We start from the raw sequence: 19,201 nt of genomic DNA, 5'->3' as shown, positions 1-19,201 counted from the left end.
CGGTTATTATAAATTTTTTAACTACGGCAAATGTGGTTAAATCGTTATATTTTGGTCTGGGCTACCCATGGTAGGGCGTTGTGAAGACCGTTTAGAGACGCCCTGTATATACCGTACGGCTCTAAATTGACTCCCCCGTTTGTTTACTTTTTACCAATTTTTTTTTACTTCCTAAGTAGCATTAAGTAGGACAAAAAAACTTTGCTATGACATTTTTCATTTTTTAAACGTTGCTTACGTCACCGGTATTACAAAACGGCCCATTTATTACAATTGAAACATTTGTGAACTGACACCAATTTTCTAAAAATCGATCATACTGCGCTACCGGTGACGTAAGCAACATCAAACAAAATATCGAAAAATAGTATGTTTTGTCCTATTTAATGTCGCTTTTTAATTAAAAAAAATCGTTATAGTTAACAGGGGGATACAATTTAGAGCCGCGTAGTACTTTGAAATAAATAATGTAAAAAAAGCTCTGTTTTCTGGCGTTCATTCAGGGTGCCAAATCCAGATCCTCTAAGAATTAATTCATCTTAATCCAAGCGAGTCAGGCAAGGTGCCAATAATCTATCCAAATTAACCTGAACTAACTCTACCTAAATCGGAGTGAAAGACCCAGTGCAAAATATTCGAATATTGCCGCTGAAGGATTACCACTGAATTTTTCTATACAATTCTCATAATTTCACGAATTTTCCAAATTTTCAGGATATTTGTAGAATATTTGACAAATTCCTTGCATTAAAATTTTCCAAATTATTTACGTAGTACTTAAACTCTCTAAAATTTCTAAACTGAGAAACTGCATGTGAATAGCTTGAAGTCGAAGATTTTTCTACACGATTCTCCAACTTTCTGACACCACAAAACGAAGAGGTACCCACTTCTTGAGCATTTTCCAATGTTGTACCGTCGATATCTGGGGAAAGTGTAAATCAACCAACAAAAAATCGCCTTAAATGATTTGTTTTGAGGGTATCTGTGTACGAACATCAACCTCATATCCCCTAAAGCTTCCGAGATACCGAGTTTTCAGGATTTTCATGCCATAAGCCATAATTTTTCCAATTGTTGCAGAATAAGGTAAAGAATTTAAATGGACTTAAAGGCTAGGAAATTGTGTAAAGGGATTAATTTCGTAGTAACGCCGACCCTTTCATACGTTAAAAGTAATATATACGTTTGCACAAATCGGAATAATTAAAGTTGGTACAGACGAAACAAAGAAGAACTAAGTCAGAACACAATCAAGCAGCAAACTTAGCATGCGCTTCGCCGCAACAGGTCGTTAACATTCTGCATCCTGAATTTCCAGAATAAACAAAATGCAACAACCCTCATTAAACGGCCTCAAAGGAAACTTTCTGGAAAGTCGGGAACGGTACGCTCCGAAGAAACTCGTTAATATTGCGAGCTTAAGGGGGATGCACCGGGAAGAGTTGCAACATCCAGGTAAATATAGGCAAATATAGGGCACGGGGTTGTTGAACTTTGGAATCCGGGAAATTGCAACTAAATACATAGGTAGAGCGGAAAAAATATTTTGGAGAAAAATATCGGAGTTTGGTGCGTAGAACTGAACTCATGGGCGGAAAAGCTCATATTAGTAATTCATGAATGTACGATACACACATTATGATTATTTGAATTAAGAACGACGTTTAACGTTGATATTTTACCTTAAAATATTCTCGCAGTTCTGCACTACACCAGCCATAAAATAATACATTCTCTCCACTAGAAATTGTCCATCACAGCACCAAAGAAACTTTGTCCAAGTCGCGTTAGAACCGCGTCTTCGGTGCCTGGCTGTTGGCACATCAGTCGGAAATGCCGCTTTGCGACTGATTCCATATCTGCTCGTCGAGCCGGCCGTTCCAGACTTTATCCCAGAAGTACGTTCCCATCCAGAATGCGGGTCAAACTTGGAACATGTGCGGACGTAGGTCGGGACTGAGTTGCAGGTAATGTTCGGGGGCCCTATTTTGGCGCCTTTATTTGTTATTGTGGCCTTTTGTTTCGCCAGCTATTCATGTCTCCGAGGGAATGCGACAAAGATGGGCGAATTTATGATACTTTGTTTGAAGGGCGCTTGGTAAAAGGGAGTGATCGATAACAGTGAGGGAAGATGCTTTGTGGGGTTAAAAAAATGGGGTGGTCCTCTGACGAGGGCCGATTTCAGAGGAGCCATAAGCTGTATTCAGACAATGGGAAATTTCTTTGCGAGGAACTCGCGAAGCTTTAAGCATTTTTCATATTTTCTACGGTTCCAAACGGAAAGACGACTTTAGACTTACAGATTGATGTCTTTAAAAATGGACCATCCTCGACCTTAACTCTCAGATCCGGATTAATAGAAGTCTCAAAAACTGCACTAAAACGACGATGTCATGCGAGAAAATCTAGAGAAACTCAGGGCGTAGCGTTTAGGTAGAAGCAATTTTGGATTTCCCAGTATTAAACCCTCAAATACCTTTCCATTAATATATTAAATACTAAAATTTCACTTGATATAGTTACATATCTGGAAGATAGAAATTTTCTGGACACGACCATGAAGCCACAGCCCTATATACAAATGTTCCTTTGACATATCCGAAATATGGGGGGCAACTGGGATCAAGAATGTGTTATTAGCCCTAGTGTAAGCTTTCCATTGACATTGCTTCCCTTTCTAACCAACCAACGATCACAGGGGAGCACAGTTTTTCAAAAATATGCTTATTTATGCAAATACCCAAAAATAACTGAAAACGTTTTCAATTTAAAACTTTTCCCAACTTTCTCCGTAAAGGTGCAACTTGGACCTTCGATATGCAACTTCCGTGCGTGTTCGAAAGCATTCTAATTGCTCCGCTTTAATGCTTTCAACGCGTAAAAATGGTTGTTTATGCCCCTAAAATCAGTACAAATTCCAACAAATCGCACCTGTTTTCGTGCCAGATCCCCCTTTTTGGGCCTGAAGGTTTTTATCGGCACCTGAGACATCATAATTTGCTTCGGAAAGGGCTCTCGATCTCGATCTGGTCTAAAGTTACAGGTACATTACAACCGATTTGAAGAAAACCAGATTTTTCGGCTCGGTTGAATTTTGATTTCAATCTGCATTTACGCATACCGGATAGGTCTAAGGATATATTTTTTTAAATCCGTGAAATCGATAAGAAATAATGACAATTGTAGTTCATGCGGCACCACATCACAGCAATACCTCACTCTGTATACGTATTTCAATTAATTGAAAAAAATCTAAATGTGAATGAACGATTTCCTTGAGAAAATGAAAAAGTTCAAATTTTGTACTCTGCTAAATCATCAAGTTGATTCAATTTCATTCTTTCGATTCTAGCTGGTATTTAACAGATGTTTTGAAAATGCTCTATTTTACCATGGGACGAGAACGCTCAAGTCTGGAAGAGATGGTTCGAGCGGTAGAACTTCTTCAAGGTGGTTTTAGATGAGTTGAAGTAGCTTTCCCAAAGTGTTGCCAGTCGATTATGGTGACTAACTGCAGCTCAAAATCGTTATTTAATTTTAACTGCCACAAGGCAATCTGCAATTGGTACAGTCGAGACGTTACAGATTTACAATGGGCGCACCTCATGACTATAGGTCAAAATACTGTCAAAAATCGTCTATATGAAACCGAACTTCATGATTGAAGACCACTGCGCTGTCCGCTTCTTTCAGGGGCAATCCCATCGCTAAGTTGGAGTGGTGTCAAGAATATAGAAATTGGAATTGAGTTGATTGGGCTACAGTTTTATTCACTGGCAAATCCAGATTTGGAATTACCTCAGATTCCCATCGAATAAGAGCGTTATAACATAACATTTACGACATGTCCAGGAGGTCCATTCGTATAGAATTGGTACAATAATGGTGTGGGCCGGAATAAGGATTGGCGGCAGAACCGACCTCGTTTTTCCAAATCGATTTCCGACAGTTCGATAATACATCGATACCATTTTCAACCCTACAGCCCGACCTTTTGCTGACGCGGTTGGCCAAAACTTTCGCCTTGTTAAGCCTTGGTGAACCAAGTCTCGATGTCTTCATCGATCGTGTTAAAACCCCAAGTTGCGCCTCTGCACATCTTACATTTGTTGCCTTCCAGATGTCGCGATCCGTTAGACTCACTAGAAATAATTTATGGTTCAAATTCCTCGTCCCTTGTACTTTTGCTAAGAGCTAAATTGCGAGGTACTCAATTCATAAATGTGCATCGGAGGTGATTCTTGGGTACCGGAATTCCCCACCATTACCTTTGGCGGTGGTCGTAATTGGGGGTGCCATCACGTCCCGTTCGGGATGAAGGCAATATTCGGGTCACGGGATAATCTGCCCATTGGCCGTCAGGCCTGGCGAAATGGGCATTCCTCGGTTGAAATGCGCTCCGGCTAAGAGTACGCCTATGTCTGCTGACCATCAGTTTCCAGTAATTAAGGGCTGGGAGAAGCTGGGAAGTATCATTATCATCATTACTATCACGATTGTCACTCTCATCAGTTGAAGGCGATTCGGTACATCGCCGATCCTTAATCATAACTCATACTCTTCGTCGGAAGGAACCCCTGCATATCGCTCAACACGCCTCATGCATGATAACGCTCGTCCACATGTCGCCCGTACTGTAACGGGCTGGTTGACCAACGAAGGAATCGCCGCATTGCCATGGCCAGCGCAATCGCCAGATCTGGGTCCAATTAGGCATGTCTAAGACATTCTTCGAAGAAGTGTTTCGTCACATATGGCTAACAATCACTGTGCGTTTCGATTCCGGGAGCTATTGTTGGTAGAATGGAAAGGACACCACGAAGGGAAATCAACATAGCAATTTTGAGTGTTAACAACGCAATTAGGGCTATAATTAATAACCGTGGACGCCATAGTGTTAGGCTTCGTCTTTTTTGGGTGCTGAGAACGATTTTTAAAGTTAAAAGAAGGGCAGAAGGGCATTGTTAGTTATATTTACAGCTTGTGAACAAATCAATATAATTTTAAAGTTTATGATCAAAATCTTAGTTTGTGGTACATTAAACACTCTCTAACGTTAAACGCATAACGCTATTTTTTTAATTAATTTTGGAGGAACATAAATTTATTTATTAAACATATCCTTAGACTTTTCCGATGTATATACATGCGGGTAACGAGATAGTAATAAATCCGAACCGACACAAAGAGTTTTCCAACTAAAATTATACATATAATTTCAATTAGGATCAGTCGTGAAATTTAAAAGGACATTTAATATGAAAATGGCTTTCATGTGTTGCATACGTGAGATCTGTTTATTCTGGTGATGAAATAATTTGAAAATATCTGATATCGGAGTTATTTAATATAAAACAGCAGTTGTTTTGGCACGGAGGCCCGAAAAATGAATAATAATTGGTATTTCATGAGGGACATCAGATAACATTTTATCTGGAAGAGGTAATGAAAAATATTTATTGGTGTTGTAGTCAATACGAATTCTGTTCGTTTGACGTGTGCTGATTGTCATGAGCTTTGTGAATAATTATCCAAAAACAGCAACGCTGATCGTAAACCGCTCCGCCGCACGCGATGCCTTTGATCTAACATCTACACAGTCGACTCAATCGTGGCAAGAATTAAAGGCGGCCAGATGGGCAGGAAATCTGTCGAAAGCCCGGAAAATTGTGGAAATTTATCCCCGAAAAGCTATACAAACTTCGTAATCTACCCCGGCTGGAAAGTGACAATATGAAAATTGGCCAGGGCGTGGTCCCTGAGGTGCCTTACAAAAACACACTAAAATGAAATGAGACTCGGAGATTAAAATTATTTCCAGCTAACACACTTCCGGTGCCGGTTTATTTATAATTGAGTTAATTCTAGAAACTTTATCGACATTTTATTCACGAGGTTTATGGCTTTTGTAACTATCGCACATGTGCACTAACCCTCGCATCCCTATCGGCAACTTTTCCATAAATCTCCCCTCTCTCGGAAATTATGCGCTAAATAATAATATTTGAATCGAATTATCTTCTACGACCAACTCCAGTTAATTTGGTTGCGAGTTTTCATAGTCACTTTGCTGTAGGCAAACTTGCCATTTCACCACTTAGTCCGACTATGCAAGCGAAGGGGGTAACTTATTAGTAGTTTCTCGGTAGGAAACTATCTGAAAACTATCGATGTTATAGGCATAAAAGTTTAATTTGATTTCCAGTTTATTGGCGTAAACTGAACAGTTGTTATGAAAATATCGACGTGGTCAAACTGGGTTGGAGGAAATCGTTGTTGTGTCCTAGTTGATAGCGCATTTCTGGGACTTCCCAAGGTAGCCGGTGCTATTCGGTTAAGCGGCATCACAACTAGCTATTTAGGCCTTACACGAACGAGTGTATTTGTTGGAATCCCCTCTGGAATTGAAGGGCTGCTTGTGCAATTGATCCACGAAGGAAATTCAGGAAATAATAAATTCCTGCTAGACATGCGGACTTACTTCAAGAATTCTGTGGGTTTTGCCACTTGTTTTCAGAGTGTTTTGCGAGTTCACAGGATAACTCTCTAGGTTCGATATCCTCACATTCCTTTTAAGTCCAGATATGATCCAATTATTAAAATATAGTCTAAGAAGGTGAGAACTTTTCTTTCGCCCTTGGTAAGTCCCTATACTCCAGATCCGATTTTGGGTTAAAGTGGTTTTCCAGACGGCAAATCCGGGGAATTACGGGATCCGCGTTTCTGCCAACAAACCAACTCGTACTGAACTAAGGAAACTTCTCTCAAATTTCGTAACCTAAAATGAATTAATAAAAAGAAGTTGCAATTTTCCGAAACTTTCATGTTTTCGAGCTGAGTCGTACCTAAGTCAAAGCCGATAATGGAAGCCGCTTTTCTCGACAAATTTAGTTGAAAATGCGTACCATATCGCGGGGTCCATTTTTAAAAATAATAGATTCATACTTCTTTCTAAATTCCGCATTTTCTCCAATTGCAAAAGCTGGCCGAAAATGGGTCCCACACACCATAATTATAAATATGATTTTTTATTTTTTTATTTTTGATCTTGTTGGAGAAATACCAACATAGAGATCGCTCAAACGCGACGCCCTAACATCTCGGAAATAACTAACAATAGATAGAAAACAGAGCCCCAACCTCGACATACCGTTAGGTGCCAAACCATGGGTACCGCGCTAATTACCATTCATCTGGTTTACTTCCATCTTGATTTATGAAGGGCGAATCGTAAAATAGATAAAGGGCCGCAGTAAATTAGGATGGGATGTCTCGTAACAGCCCGCGCAAGTGGCCCAAGAACCGGAGGGTGTTAGCGATAAGGCAATGGTGTGAAAGCTTCAAGGTGGTGATTTTTCCATGAAATCGTGGGAAAGAACCAGACTCTGGGATCTACATTTTTCGGGAAAGAGCACCACCCCTTTTGGAGCAAAATCGGAACCGTTTCTCATCTCATCACGTTAACAGCAACTTCTCTCTCGATTTCACAAGTTGGAAAAAATCACTTTACCAACTTCTACCGCATCTCGTTGCAATAGAAATCTGTACACGGGCATTATCGTTAATAGTTTAATCGCTAATCAACCCTGTATTGCAACTACTCTGTGGTTAAATTTAGTGTGATTCGTGTAACAGAGTTTCTGTACCCTCTCGAACCTTTGGACCCCTATTATTTCATGCCGGTAGCCCGTCTGGTCCTTTGACGCAAGCATAAAACCCCGCCAGCGTATCTGGATCTCCCTGGAGTGCCTAGTGAGGCAGGCACTACTGTTAGGCAGGAACTCAAGAGGCCCCTGGCCTAAACAGATCTCTTATCGCTTCAACGGGCGATAAGCCCATTCTAGTCCCCGTATATCACCTTATGGTGTTACAATCGTCAATTTCAGGATGTGTTTTATTTACATATTAATATTCGGCTGACGCGATCTCAAACAAAAAAATTCCTCACTCCCTTGAGGGTAAACTTTCCGCTTCACTCACTCCGCAGAGGGAGTAAAGTTGTTATTTGAATTCTGAGAGGGAAAAAATATACCTTCAGGTTATAATTATTGTCAGAGCTTTGGATTAAATAATTTGAATGCATATTATGCGAAGAAAGAAAAAATGGAACCGCTAAGCTTGCTATTTTGGGGCGATTCATAATACACCCCGTTTCTTCGAACAGTCGGAAACCCTTAGAAGAAAATATTATCATTAGCCCAAAGTGGCACGAGTTGGACGGAAAAATACTGTGACAGGAAATTGAGAAAACCTGGTAGTTCGTATTTTTTCATTATCTACTGGACACTGGAAATTCGATTTATCTCGAAGTAGTGTTAAGAGCATGAAAGCTTTTGCTGTTTTACCATTTTGAGTATTTTGCTAGAATTTGATTCACTCATGTGGAACGAAAGAAGCGCGCAGCAAGTGAGTGAAATTTCGGTTCTATGTAGTCTCTAAATACGTTCAAGGAATATGAAGTTTATTTTCATCTTTTACCCATATATGTAATCAATTTCTGTCGGCCCTTACTTTATTATGCTTCTTGAAAATATGTGCGTTTCTTACAGGGTCACGGATGATGGAATGAAGGGATTTTTTTCATTTCTTAAAGCTTTTCCTACGTAAATTAATGGAGCTTTCATGAGAGCTTCTAGAATTTACAGTAAAAACACGTTTTATATGAATAAAAATAATAACCATAAACTTTGAAAAAAGCGTGCGAGAAAATGACGCCTTAAGGTATTTCAAGAGATAAATAACGAATTTTCCTCGAAGGCCGAAAACCGATCAAACTAAGGCCTCCGCTAAAATCTTAATCCTAAATTCAATTAATTCCTATAATGACGAAAAATATATTAACATCGTAAGAACGAGGAAGGAAAATAAGAGTTTTTATATTTTGTCAATGGATAAAAATGAATTAAATTGAATTCCTGATGGTCACATTTAGAATTTAAAAATCGCATCTTCGCAGATTCCCTTAGATATATAATAAATATTTCATCAGACCCTAACGGGTCCCCCCTTGGAAAAACTATGAATAAAGTGGGCATTTTTTTTGTCCATTAGAAAGGAATAAAATGGAAGAGGAGCGTCCGCCTTCCAGCAATAACTGACTGGGACACATCGTAGATCATTTTTATTGGCAATAATACTAAATTGCTGACGTTTCCGCTTTAAATTGCTAGACTAAAGGCGCATAACACACTGGATGATAAACTTATTTTTTATTAACGTTCGGACAATGAGCGTGTGGGAAATTTTCCGGCGAAGGTTCGCACATAATTTCCTCGAAATAATTTTTTTACGGCGGGGCAGAAAGTACACGCTCTCCATCCAATTTATTTACCTGACAGGAAAATTGCCCCAAGGGGTCGGTCAAACCATTTTCCGAACTGTGTTATTCAGTTTTTCTGATCCCTGTCATGTCAAATGTGTACAAGTTATCGATGTGTCATTGTGTTATTGATGTGAATAAAGTGCCAGCTAAAGTGGGGCCCGAAGAAAAATTTCTAGTTGCTCGACCGGAAATCTGTTTAGTGGGACTCCCCGAGCATCCGCGACTCTCCCCGCCGCCCTGAAACCCACTCGGTTCGCCTTGCAAAACGCTTCGGCTTATTTTATTAATAGAATCTATTGACAAAATATTTGCATTTTCATTTTAGACATCCTGTATATTGCAGCTAGTTGCATTGGAAATCCAAGCAACGTCGTAAGGAATAGTTTAATATTTAATTTAGGTGCCGTATTGTTTCCGGTTCCAATTCTGAAGGCACAATGCGGGGAACTAATTGGGCCAGTAATAAATTCCGGACCTGTAAACGTTTCCAGTTAAAACGGGCTCTTTTGGATGCCAAGTTAGCATTTTAATTGAGCTTTTAAAGGCAAATTCTATTACTTAATCGACTCATGACTCATAAAGGCCGAATTAAATGTATTTTTGATTTTAAGGCATTTGCTCCGCCGATTTCCGAGATATCGGCACCGAAAAATTAAAGATTACCAAAAAGCAGGCAAAGTTTCTAAGGTACTAATCTGGGTTCTGATCGAGCGATATCTCTCCGACTTTGACCCGATATACTTTAATTGAGGTCCCGAGACCCTGGAAGTGCGTCCGGGCATCTCCATTTTTTTAAATTTCAAATATCACAAAAATTGGCATTAAGGCGACCCCGTGCTTCAGAAACTCGAAAATAAATATTACAACGCGATTTACCAAAGGTCATAAATCACAGAGGAGCCATAAATTTAAGTTATTCGTCTACGGCAAATGTTCCAAGGATTCCCGAGATATCAGGACTAAAAGGTCAAACATTTTCCAGAATTTTCCCAAAGTAGAGAAAAATTTGAATGTTTTAGCTGCTGTTTTTCACTCGGATCGACTGACAAGGATCCCATACTGCCTTTGGATGCTTAAGTCGAAATTTAGAATGTTTGGAAATTCATTTTTGTAAATTTTCACAAGTCACATAAGAAGCAGGAAAAATTTTCACAACTTCCGATATCATCGAACCTAACGACGCCTTTAGGTCCAAGCAACACACTTGCAAACTTGGAGGACCTGCATTACGAGCTTTCCGGTGTAAAGAAATAAATCTTGCAGAAAATTGTGCCTGACTTTTCGGTTCAAATACGAAAAGCTTTCGTTTACTTTTTGGACCTCTGCTTTAAGGAAAGTTTTAGCAATACATCCAGAGCGTCTGCGCTAAATTAGCTGAGCCAGTTCCTCCTTCTGGGATTTCATCCGGTGTTCTCAAAAAGGACAATTTTCAGTTTGGTTTTTTGGACATTTGAATCTCACTGAAGATCCAAGAGGGAGCGTTCATGTGACGTTATTTGCTGACGATGGTAAAACTCGCTCAGGAAATGTATGCTGGCTGCAAACGCCCTGGATACTATCAACTTGATCATTCGATTTGGAAAGCGTTTTACATGTTGTCACAATCTGCCCAATATTTTTATCTCGGATGTAGGCAAAGAATGGCTCGTCAAGTGTGAGTAGGTATACAAAGGAATTTCTACTATGTATTTCAGGCCAGCATTCCAATCAGGGTGCACAATTTGCGCATTCCTCCTACATTCCCCTTCATAAACGGAATTTCTATTCGGTTCCCGTGTTTTGATGACACGTTTCTACTTGCAACAGGAAAATCTACAACATAACTTAAACAGCAAGCTGCTTCACTAGAAAACCGACGTTTCCCGCCACATGGTACCAAAGCACTGTTCACTCCGTCATAAATTAAACAAAAAGAGAAAACTTCCATTCGTAACTCCATATTAAGCCGAAGTTTCCATCGAGATAAATTACGTTGCCACGACCATGTTTTAAACTATAAATTTTAAATGAGTTTCGCTTATCTTTTGCCTTTACAATGTTGTCATAGTATTTTAATCGGTAAATCGTGTTAGGCTCGAATCCAGAGGCGGGTCCACGAAAACAGGTAGAATAAGAGAATCGCAAAGAAAGGTGGGTCGTACGTTAAGAGATTGTGAGTAGGTGTAACATAATAAAGTTTAGAAAAATTCTCAAACTTCTCACATTTCCGAATTCAGCTACGCTTCGTTATTGTCTCTTTGGCCAACTTCGTGCCAGACCTTCCAATTTTTAGGCAACACTTGTTAAATATTCAACTAAATTGTCGCAATAGTAAAAACTCTATTCGGTAAACATAAAAAGGAAGAAAAAATATTTCTTTAGAAGACCCTGTGAGGACACGTTTCATTACGAATCCGTAAAATACCATCTTTCACAAGGGACAGTTGCTTGTGCGAGGCCAAGCCGAACGTGGGGAATTTTCCCGTGATCCAAGGGCCCAGACTTGGCGTCGCTCGAGCAGCCGTCATGCGTAATAGGAAGTGCTGCAAGCCAACAAAAATACCTTATGCTATTATAATTAACGATCATTTTCATCACTGCTCTTTGAAAACGTTGAGTAATATCGGCAATTCAGTTGTTTACTCCAGAGCAGTTGATTTTTTTAAACTCGTAAACAACTTTGCAAGAAAATCCCTATGTTTTGGAAAAGTTGGTGATATTTATAGCAGAAAGCGAATCTATAAGGCAAAAAGCTTTCTGGAATTACCTTCTCAGATGAGTAAACAGGAATATCGTTCATGCATGCTTGTACCTCCTTTCCTTTTTGTCATGCAAACCGCTAATACTCATTTCCTTGCTTTACATATCTTTTCCTCGCACCAGGCGGTAATAGTCCCACGCTGGAAAAATGTCTTCCGGTATTTTCTTGACGATCTTAAAAATCTGAGATTCAAATTTAAAAACGGCAAAAATAGCGACACTACTGCCCCAAGCCCCCGGTAGCTGTGTTTGGAGACCTGTAATGAACGACACTTTCATTATTGGCCTTTGAATATACTTAGCAGATCGGAAAATGGAACTTTTCCACTCAATAATAGAATACGTGTATATGTCTGCGTCATTCCGATTGCTCGGTGTGGGGAATATCGAAATTAAACGTATTTGAGGGTTTAAGGGTGGCTCTGTAAGGGTGCGGAGTGCGTTCCATTGCGACTGCACCATATCGCTCCAAGGAAAATAGCCAGATTATTGAAGAACAGCTGCGCAGTGGAGATTCTACTGCAGTTGCAAAAAGTATTGCAACACGTTCGTAGCTTTCACAAACCCGATATTACGAAAAAAACTTAAATATGTACAATTTTATTTTTTTTATGCCTTTTATTTCAAAAAGGCATTTAAACCATTTTTTACGTTCAAATGTTTACTCCTATTCAGCTAGCGCTACTAATTTTTTATTTTTAAACGAAAAGTAATTCAATAAGGAATACCGCGGTATGACCGGGACTAAAATGGGAGATACAGTTTCCTTAAAAAGAATAGAACAAATTCCACACCTGAAAAAGTTTTAAAAAATGTAATCTTCGCCTCTTAGACTAACCATCCATTCTCATTTCACTTTGAAAGAGTGTGAGATAATGACCATGAGACGCAGAAGTCCCATGTCGTCTTCAACGTAGACAATTTCTTCGATAGAAAATATTTTGTCTCTCGTAGAATTCATTAATCGTTGAATTTAGTTGCTAGAAATCAGCGACAGTTCGACAATAAAATAAATGGATAGTTTATCTGAGAAGCAAAAGATTGAAATTAAACGTTTTTTGGGCATAGAGATCGCAAAGAACTTAAGAGGAGATGTGATTCATGTTTAAGGAAAAATATCCCGATCGATAAATTGATAAAACTGTAGTTTATCGGATTAATGAAAAAAATTCAACAAATTGGAAGCGTGAAATCTGCTCTAAAATATGGAAAAACTCGAAGGGCCGCCGGTGGTGATAAAGCACTAGACATTATTTTATCTATCGATGAAAACCCCATACAGTCTATCAGCAAACTTGCCGATGAATTTGATGTAGCTAGTAAATCAGTAGACAACCTTTTAAAACGAGAAAAATTGCATCCATATAAAATTTCTTTTAGCCAAGAGTTGACGCTTGAAAATTTTGATCACAAGATAGAATGTCATGAATTAATGCAAGAAAAAGGTATTCAAGATAATAGATTTTTTTCCAGAATTTTATTTCCAGACGAAGTAACATTCTGCTTAAATTAACCTTTTCATCGACAAAATTCTACGGACGATCCTCATTAGATGAAGACACTGCATACAAAATATCCGCGAAAACTGAGCGTATGAGTGGGTTTACTCGGTCATAAGTCGATCAGTAGATGTTTCATTGAGAGAGATTTAAACAACGCATTATACTTGTATTTATTGCAAAACGAAATAGTTCCATCTATCTTTACAATTTTTCCTGGAGAAAAGGAGGAACAAGTAGCCAATAATATTTACTTCCAACAAGATGGTGCACCGCCACATTACGCTATGGCTATGAGAGGGTATCTGCACGATATTTTTTCTGGAGGATGAATGGGTGGAAGAGGCGCATCAGAATGGCCGCCTCTATTTCCAGATCTTACGCCCCTCGATTTTTTGTGGGGTCTCGTGAAAATTTCCGTTCGCAAAAATAGACCACAAAATTTAGAAGACTTACGTCTCAGAAATCAAACACAATTAGAATTGCAAGGAGGAGTTCGAGGAACGGGCGGATCGTTGCCAAATTGTTTCTAGAGCCTAATTTGAGTAGTTATTGTAGGAATTTCAATTTTATTGAATGTGATAGTGACTTACTTTAGTTTATATGCAATAATTTTATTTTTTAAGGAATGCGTAGGTCCAATTTTACTTTTGACTATACCGTTGTATCCCTTATTGAATTACCTTTTATTTTATACAGGGTGTCCCAGAATGAGGGGATCAACGCTTAACCACATATTACTTAATCAAAAATATATCGATTCATGGTAATATACTTATATACGAAATTGCCTCCTTCTGGAGATAAAAGCTCTTAGTCTCACTTTTTTTAAAGTTTTGCAGATAAGTCGAAAACGGCTAGATGGATTGCTATGAAATTTGGTGTATAATCTTTCTGCTTCTCGGGGTTTATTATGGTAAAACCACCAGGGGTAGTGGTCAACTGCTACAAGGTCGAATGTTAAATACACCAGCACTTTTTTATTCGCTCATGCAGACGGTTGGTTTTTTTTTTTAATGAAATTCCCGGTCAGTTTCGCAACTTTTTTATCTCTTATTGAATTTTGATTTGGAACCTCCATTAGACAAAAAAAAATTAAAATGGTCGATAATGTTAGTCAATACACACCATTCAGAAAGAAATAAAAGCATACATTTCAATAAACAATTAATTTAATAAATGCTCAACGTGTCCACCCCGTTTTCGAATACAAAGATTCACGCGTCGAAGAAAATTAAATTTTAATCTTCCGATCATTATTGGATCATTGCGCGTTCCATCAGCTGCTTGCGAAATTCTATTTCTTAGGTGGTCTTCCTTTTGAATAGGAATAGCACATACACGAGATTTTAGAGTGTCCCAAATGGAAAAGTCGCAGAGAGTTAGATCTGGAGATCTAGGTGGCCATTGAAGAGGGGCTGACATTATCAACAATTTTAATTTTTTTTTCGTCTAATGGAGGCTCCAAATCAAAATTCAATAAAAGATTTTTTTTTTAAGTTGCGTAACTGACCAGGAATTTCATAAAAAAAAACCAACCGTCTGCATGAACGAATAAAAAAGTTCTGGCGTATTTAACATTCGATCCTGTAGCAATTGACCGCTACCCCTGGTGGTTTTATCAGAATAAGCCCCGAGAAGCAGAAAGATTATGCACCAAATTTCGTAGCAATCCATCCAGCCGTTTTCGGCTTATCTGCAAAACTTAAAAAAATGTGAGACTTTAAGAGCTTTTATCTCCAGAAGGAGGTAATTTCGTACATAAGTATATCACCATGTATCGATATATTTTTGACCAAGGAACATATGGTTAAGCGTTGACCCCCTCATTCTGGGACACCCTGTATACTGCAACGACATCTTTCCATTTGTAAATAAAAAATCAGTAGAGGTAGCTAGATAGGGATGACAAATTTGAACATCGAAAATAATAATTTATTAATTGCCTTGTTTAAAATAGTATTAGATGTGCTTAAACATTTTGGGAATATATCAGGTCCGTGGAAGTAATAAAGGTATTGCGATACATTTTTACAGGCGCTGTGTAATTCCCCCTTGCCAAGGGCACTGCAGACAATTTTCAAGCCGTATCTCGCACTGAGCCAAATGAAATATCAGAGATCAGTTATTATTCAAATTTTACGTGGAAAATTCGAAACTTCAAAACATCAATACGCCGGTACATGCTGAAAATAGTCGAAAATCCCCGATGTACTTTTTCCAAAAAATGCCGGAAGTTGTAAATGGTTTGCAGCTAGCTGACCATAAAATTCAGAATACCTAAATTTCAGGTCCGTCGAACTTCTGAATACTTCATAAACCAGTGAAGGGAAATTAAAATTCGAGGCAGTCCCGGCGCTATTCGGTTGTCAAATTGAAAGGACTTTAGGCGACAATAAGCCCCGAAATCTGTTTCGTGGCGAAAGTCGAGGCAGATTGTGAATATTTCAAGTTTTTTGCATTTTTAAAGCGGGGAAAGACCGATGAACAGGGGGTAATTTCATTTTCCAGATGGGCTAAATCAAGTGAAATATTTCTGCAGTTTTTAATGTCCCTCGCTTTCTTACCCAGCTACTGAAACCATATCTTACCCATACAAAAAACAAATAAATAGGTTAGTCAAATTAAAAAGACAAGTCTAATCCTTTGTTTTATGGACGGTTCCCTATTTCATCTCGGTGGGCTAAATGATTCTAGAAAAATGCCTGCAAAAGAAAAAAACGATTTTATAAGGGAAAACGAAGGCTTATTTACATAAGAGAAATCCCCGTATTTTTAATATATTTTTGTAAAATTAACTCTAAGCAAATGAGAGTCTCACGTACTAATTTCCGCCTCGTGCCTGACCTTATTGCCTAAGCACAGCTTAAACTTGAAATAATAAGCCCAGCATCAACATCTGACTTAATGAATCTAATACAATTTAAAGTTCATAGTATCTTTGAGAAGTATTATAATTTTCCCACGAGTTGTTCGTAATATGCCCCATTAGTGCACGTCTTACGTGCCGTAAGGTCGAATCGATACTTGGACCCTCTTTCATAAAGTATTCAGAAGTTGTAGAAAATTCTGCACGTTGAATTTTTAAAATTTGCGTCTCGACAGACCCTCCAGCTGCCATTTCGAAAGTTATTTCTTATTATGCATTCATTAGGTGTGGATGTATTAGAAATGTGTCAGTCATGTTGTTACGGCAGGAGCACACGTGCGGCATAATGTATAAAGTTTAGATGGGAACGTGCATTTCTGAGGTATCGCCAATTGATTGAAGATTAGAATACCCCAGGCGGGGTCGCAATAATCTGAATTGCTGGTTCACTAACGACTTAAACTTCTGAGTCCGCCTTATGGGACGAAATTCAGTTCGGCAAAACTTATAGAACTTACACGGGAGAGAGAGAGAGAGCGAGAGAGAGAGAGAGAGAGAGAGAGAGAGAGAGAGAGAGAGAGAGAGAGCGAGAGAGAGAGAGCGAGAGAGAGAGAGAGAGAGAGAGAGAGAGAGAAAACATTTAAATAAAAAAAAACATTTTTTTTTTCAAATAAAAAACCAAGAGTTAATTTTTAAATGAAAAAAAAAAATTATTCCCTTAAAAAGGCGAGTTTTAACTTTCCGGACACGCAGACGCCAAAATCGTCGTTAGACCTCAATAGAAACTCAGGAGTTCTCTGTCTCCCACCATATTTCCATAAACTCGTTGAATCCTATGCGAACTCAATTGAAGATCCGGGCATTTGAAAATTCAGTTTGAGAAAATTACAATTTTAGCCATTTTAAAAACCAAAAAAACGGTTTCAAAATATATCAGTAATTTAGTAAATCAAAAGGTAACCCGCCCCCGATGCAGCACTGTCCTTTTCTCAAACTTAGGCAAGACAACTCGGTAACTATAAAACGTACGAGGTCCGTAAAATGGAGGTAAAGTTACGCAATAGGAGTTCAAGGACATGCTGTTTTAAATTTTGAAAAATTCCGATGGCTTTCGGAGATATTTGAAAAAACAGTGATTTTGGAAAAACGTTTTTTCGCAAGCTTATTCAACAAGGTAATTCATATTGACTGACGACTAATCATTACAAGACTTCCTCTTCTGCAATTTAACGATGTCATATTTTATATCCGACTTTTCGATTTCCGACAATCACTATGAACTTTGTTTTTCCGTACGAATCCCATCTTGAATTTTCGCATTTTTGAATACAGATTTTTTTCTTAATGAAAGTGATGGCATAAAGCATGATGGACCATTATGTATATGTAAGATCCAGTAATCAAATCAACCACCCTGTACACAGTTTTTAATTGTGCATTTCGATTACGTCGAGACTCTATTGGAACGGTGGTAAATTGTAGTTAAAGTTAGGGTTAAGTTATTGTTAAGGAGACGATGTAACTCTTTGGCACGCCCATGGTAGACCTTGGTTGAAGCGTGAGAATTCCCACCGGGTTACTTTGTCGGCATGGAAGTCCCCCGCGGAAGACTTTGTCAAAATTGGTATTACTTATGATAAGCTTTGTCGACTCTAATGATCCAGACGCAATTACCGCCGACGAAGAACTTTTTATCAGCTTCGGCACCACGATCCAATGTGGCAGGTTGAGCACGCGGTGTCGATGGCACCCCCAATCAGGGTACGCCCATGGTATGCCGCCAGAGGGTTTAGTATTTAAGACTTTCCCGAAGACGGGGAATTTCTATTCTACTTCAACTCTGATTCCTGCTAACATTCGATTCGATTTCGAAGCGAAGACAAAAGCCGCGCCAACCCTCATAAACAAATCTGTAAATTATACCGTAGATTAACGAAATAAAAACCTACATGTTTTGTTCGTTTGTCAAATTCCCCTAAACAAACTGATATTAATTGTTCAATTAATAACAATGTCGGTTAAAAAACATTATTTATCAATTATTAGATATTAAATTAGTGGATCTAAATACAACGATCTTTAATGACTATAAGGTGGTATATCTTAGTATATTAGTAAAATGGGGTAAGATGTTATGCTGATTGGTCGCTATGTGTGTTGTGAACGTTTTTGTAAGAAGTGACGTTTTTCCTGTGTGAATTCTGGCTGATTCCAGGTCAGAAGCAAGGCGGGAGGGACTAATTCGTGGTACCGCAATCTGGTGTTCGTCGTTCAAAAACATGCTGGGTGAGCATCTGCGTTTTCAGCATAATTGCAGGACCGACTGAATAAATCAATCGCAGATCTTCTTAGAATTATCTAATGGTAGGAAAAAACGTGCCCTTACGGGTCTGACAAAAAACAATCCAACTAATAAGTTTCTGCCAGAGGCAATTAATGGATGAGAAGTAACAGATAAACGTTTAACACTACATATATGAACAACTCTGTAGAGTGGGTAAAATATTTCTGACACTCTAGACCCTGTTCATGTACAGTGGTGGCCATAAGTATGGAATATTTTTGAAACTTTATTTAGCTAAAGGGCCTTTACTTTTTCTCTTCCATTCTGGTGTATTTAAATTGGGATAGGTCAATTCTACATTTAAAACCATAGAGTATCTATGGAATGGTTCTGTCAAAAATTTCACCGATAAACAAATTTTTTTAGATGGACAAAAGTATGGAATATCATAGATTTAAATTTATTTCGGATTTAGTATTCAGTAT

General features: G+C 38.5%; 1 protein-coding gene across 14 annotated transcripts in view; it reads right to left on the bottom strand.

Annotated features, from left to right (window-relative positions):
* Syt7 (Synaptotagmin 7) overlaps positions 1-19,201 on the bottom strand; it is a 311,069-nt gene that overhangs the window by 142,467 nt on the left and 149,401 nt on the right. The window contains exon 1 of one of the 14 annotated variants that reach the window (XM_066292685.1): positions 1,686-1,838. The exons of the other annotated variants lie outside the window; for them this stretch is intronic. Within the exon in view, the coding sequence (XP_066148782.1) occupies positions 1,686-1,735 (50 nt within the window). The 5' untranslated portion in view covers positions 1,736-1,838. Of the gene's footprint in view, positions 1-1,685; positions 1,839-19,201 lie in introns of those variants that run through there. 14 annotated transcript variants of the gene reach the window in all.

Source organism: Euwallacea fornicatus, chromosome 18 (assembly GCF_040115645.1).
Source record: "Euwallacea fornicatus isolate EFF26 chromosome 18, ASM4011564v1, whole genome shotgun sequence".
NCBI classification, from domain to species: Eukaryota; Metazoa; Arthropoda; class Insecta; order Coleoptera; family Curculionidae; genus Euwallacea; species Euwallacea fornicatus.
This window is presented reverse-complemented; position numbering and strand designations above follow the sequence as displayed.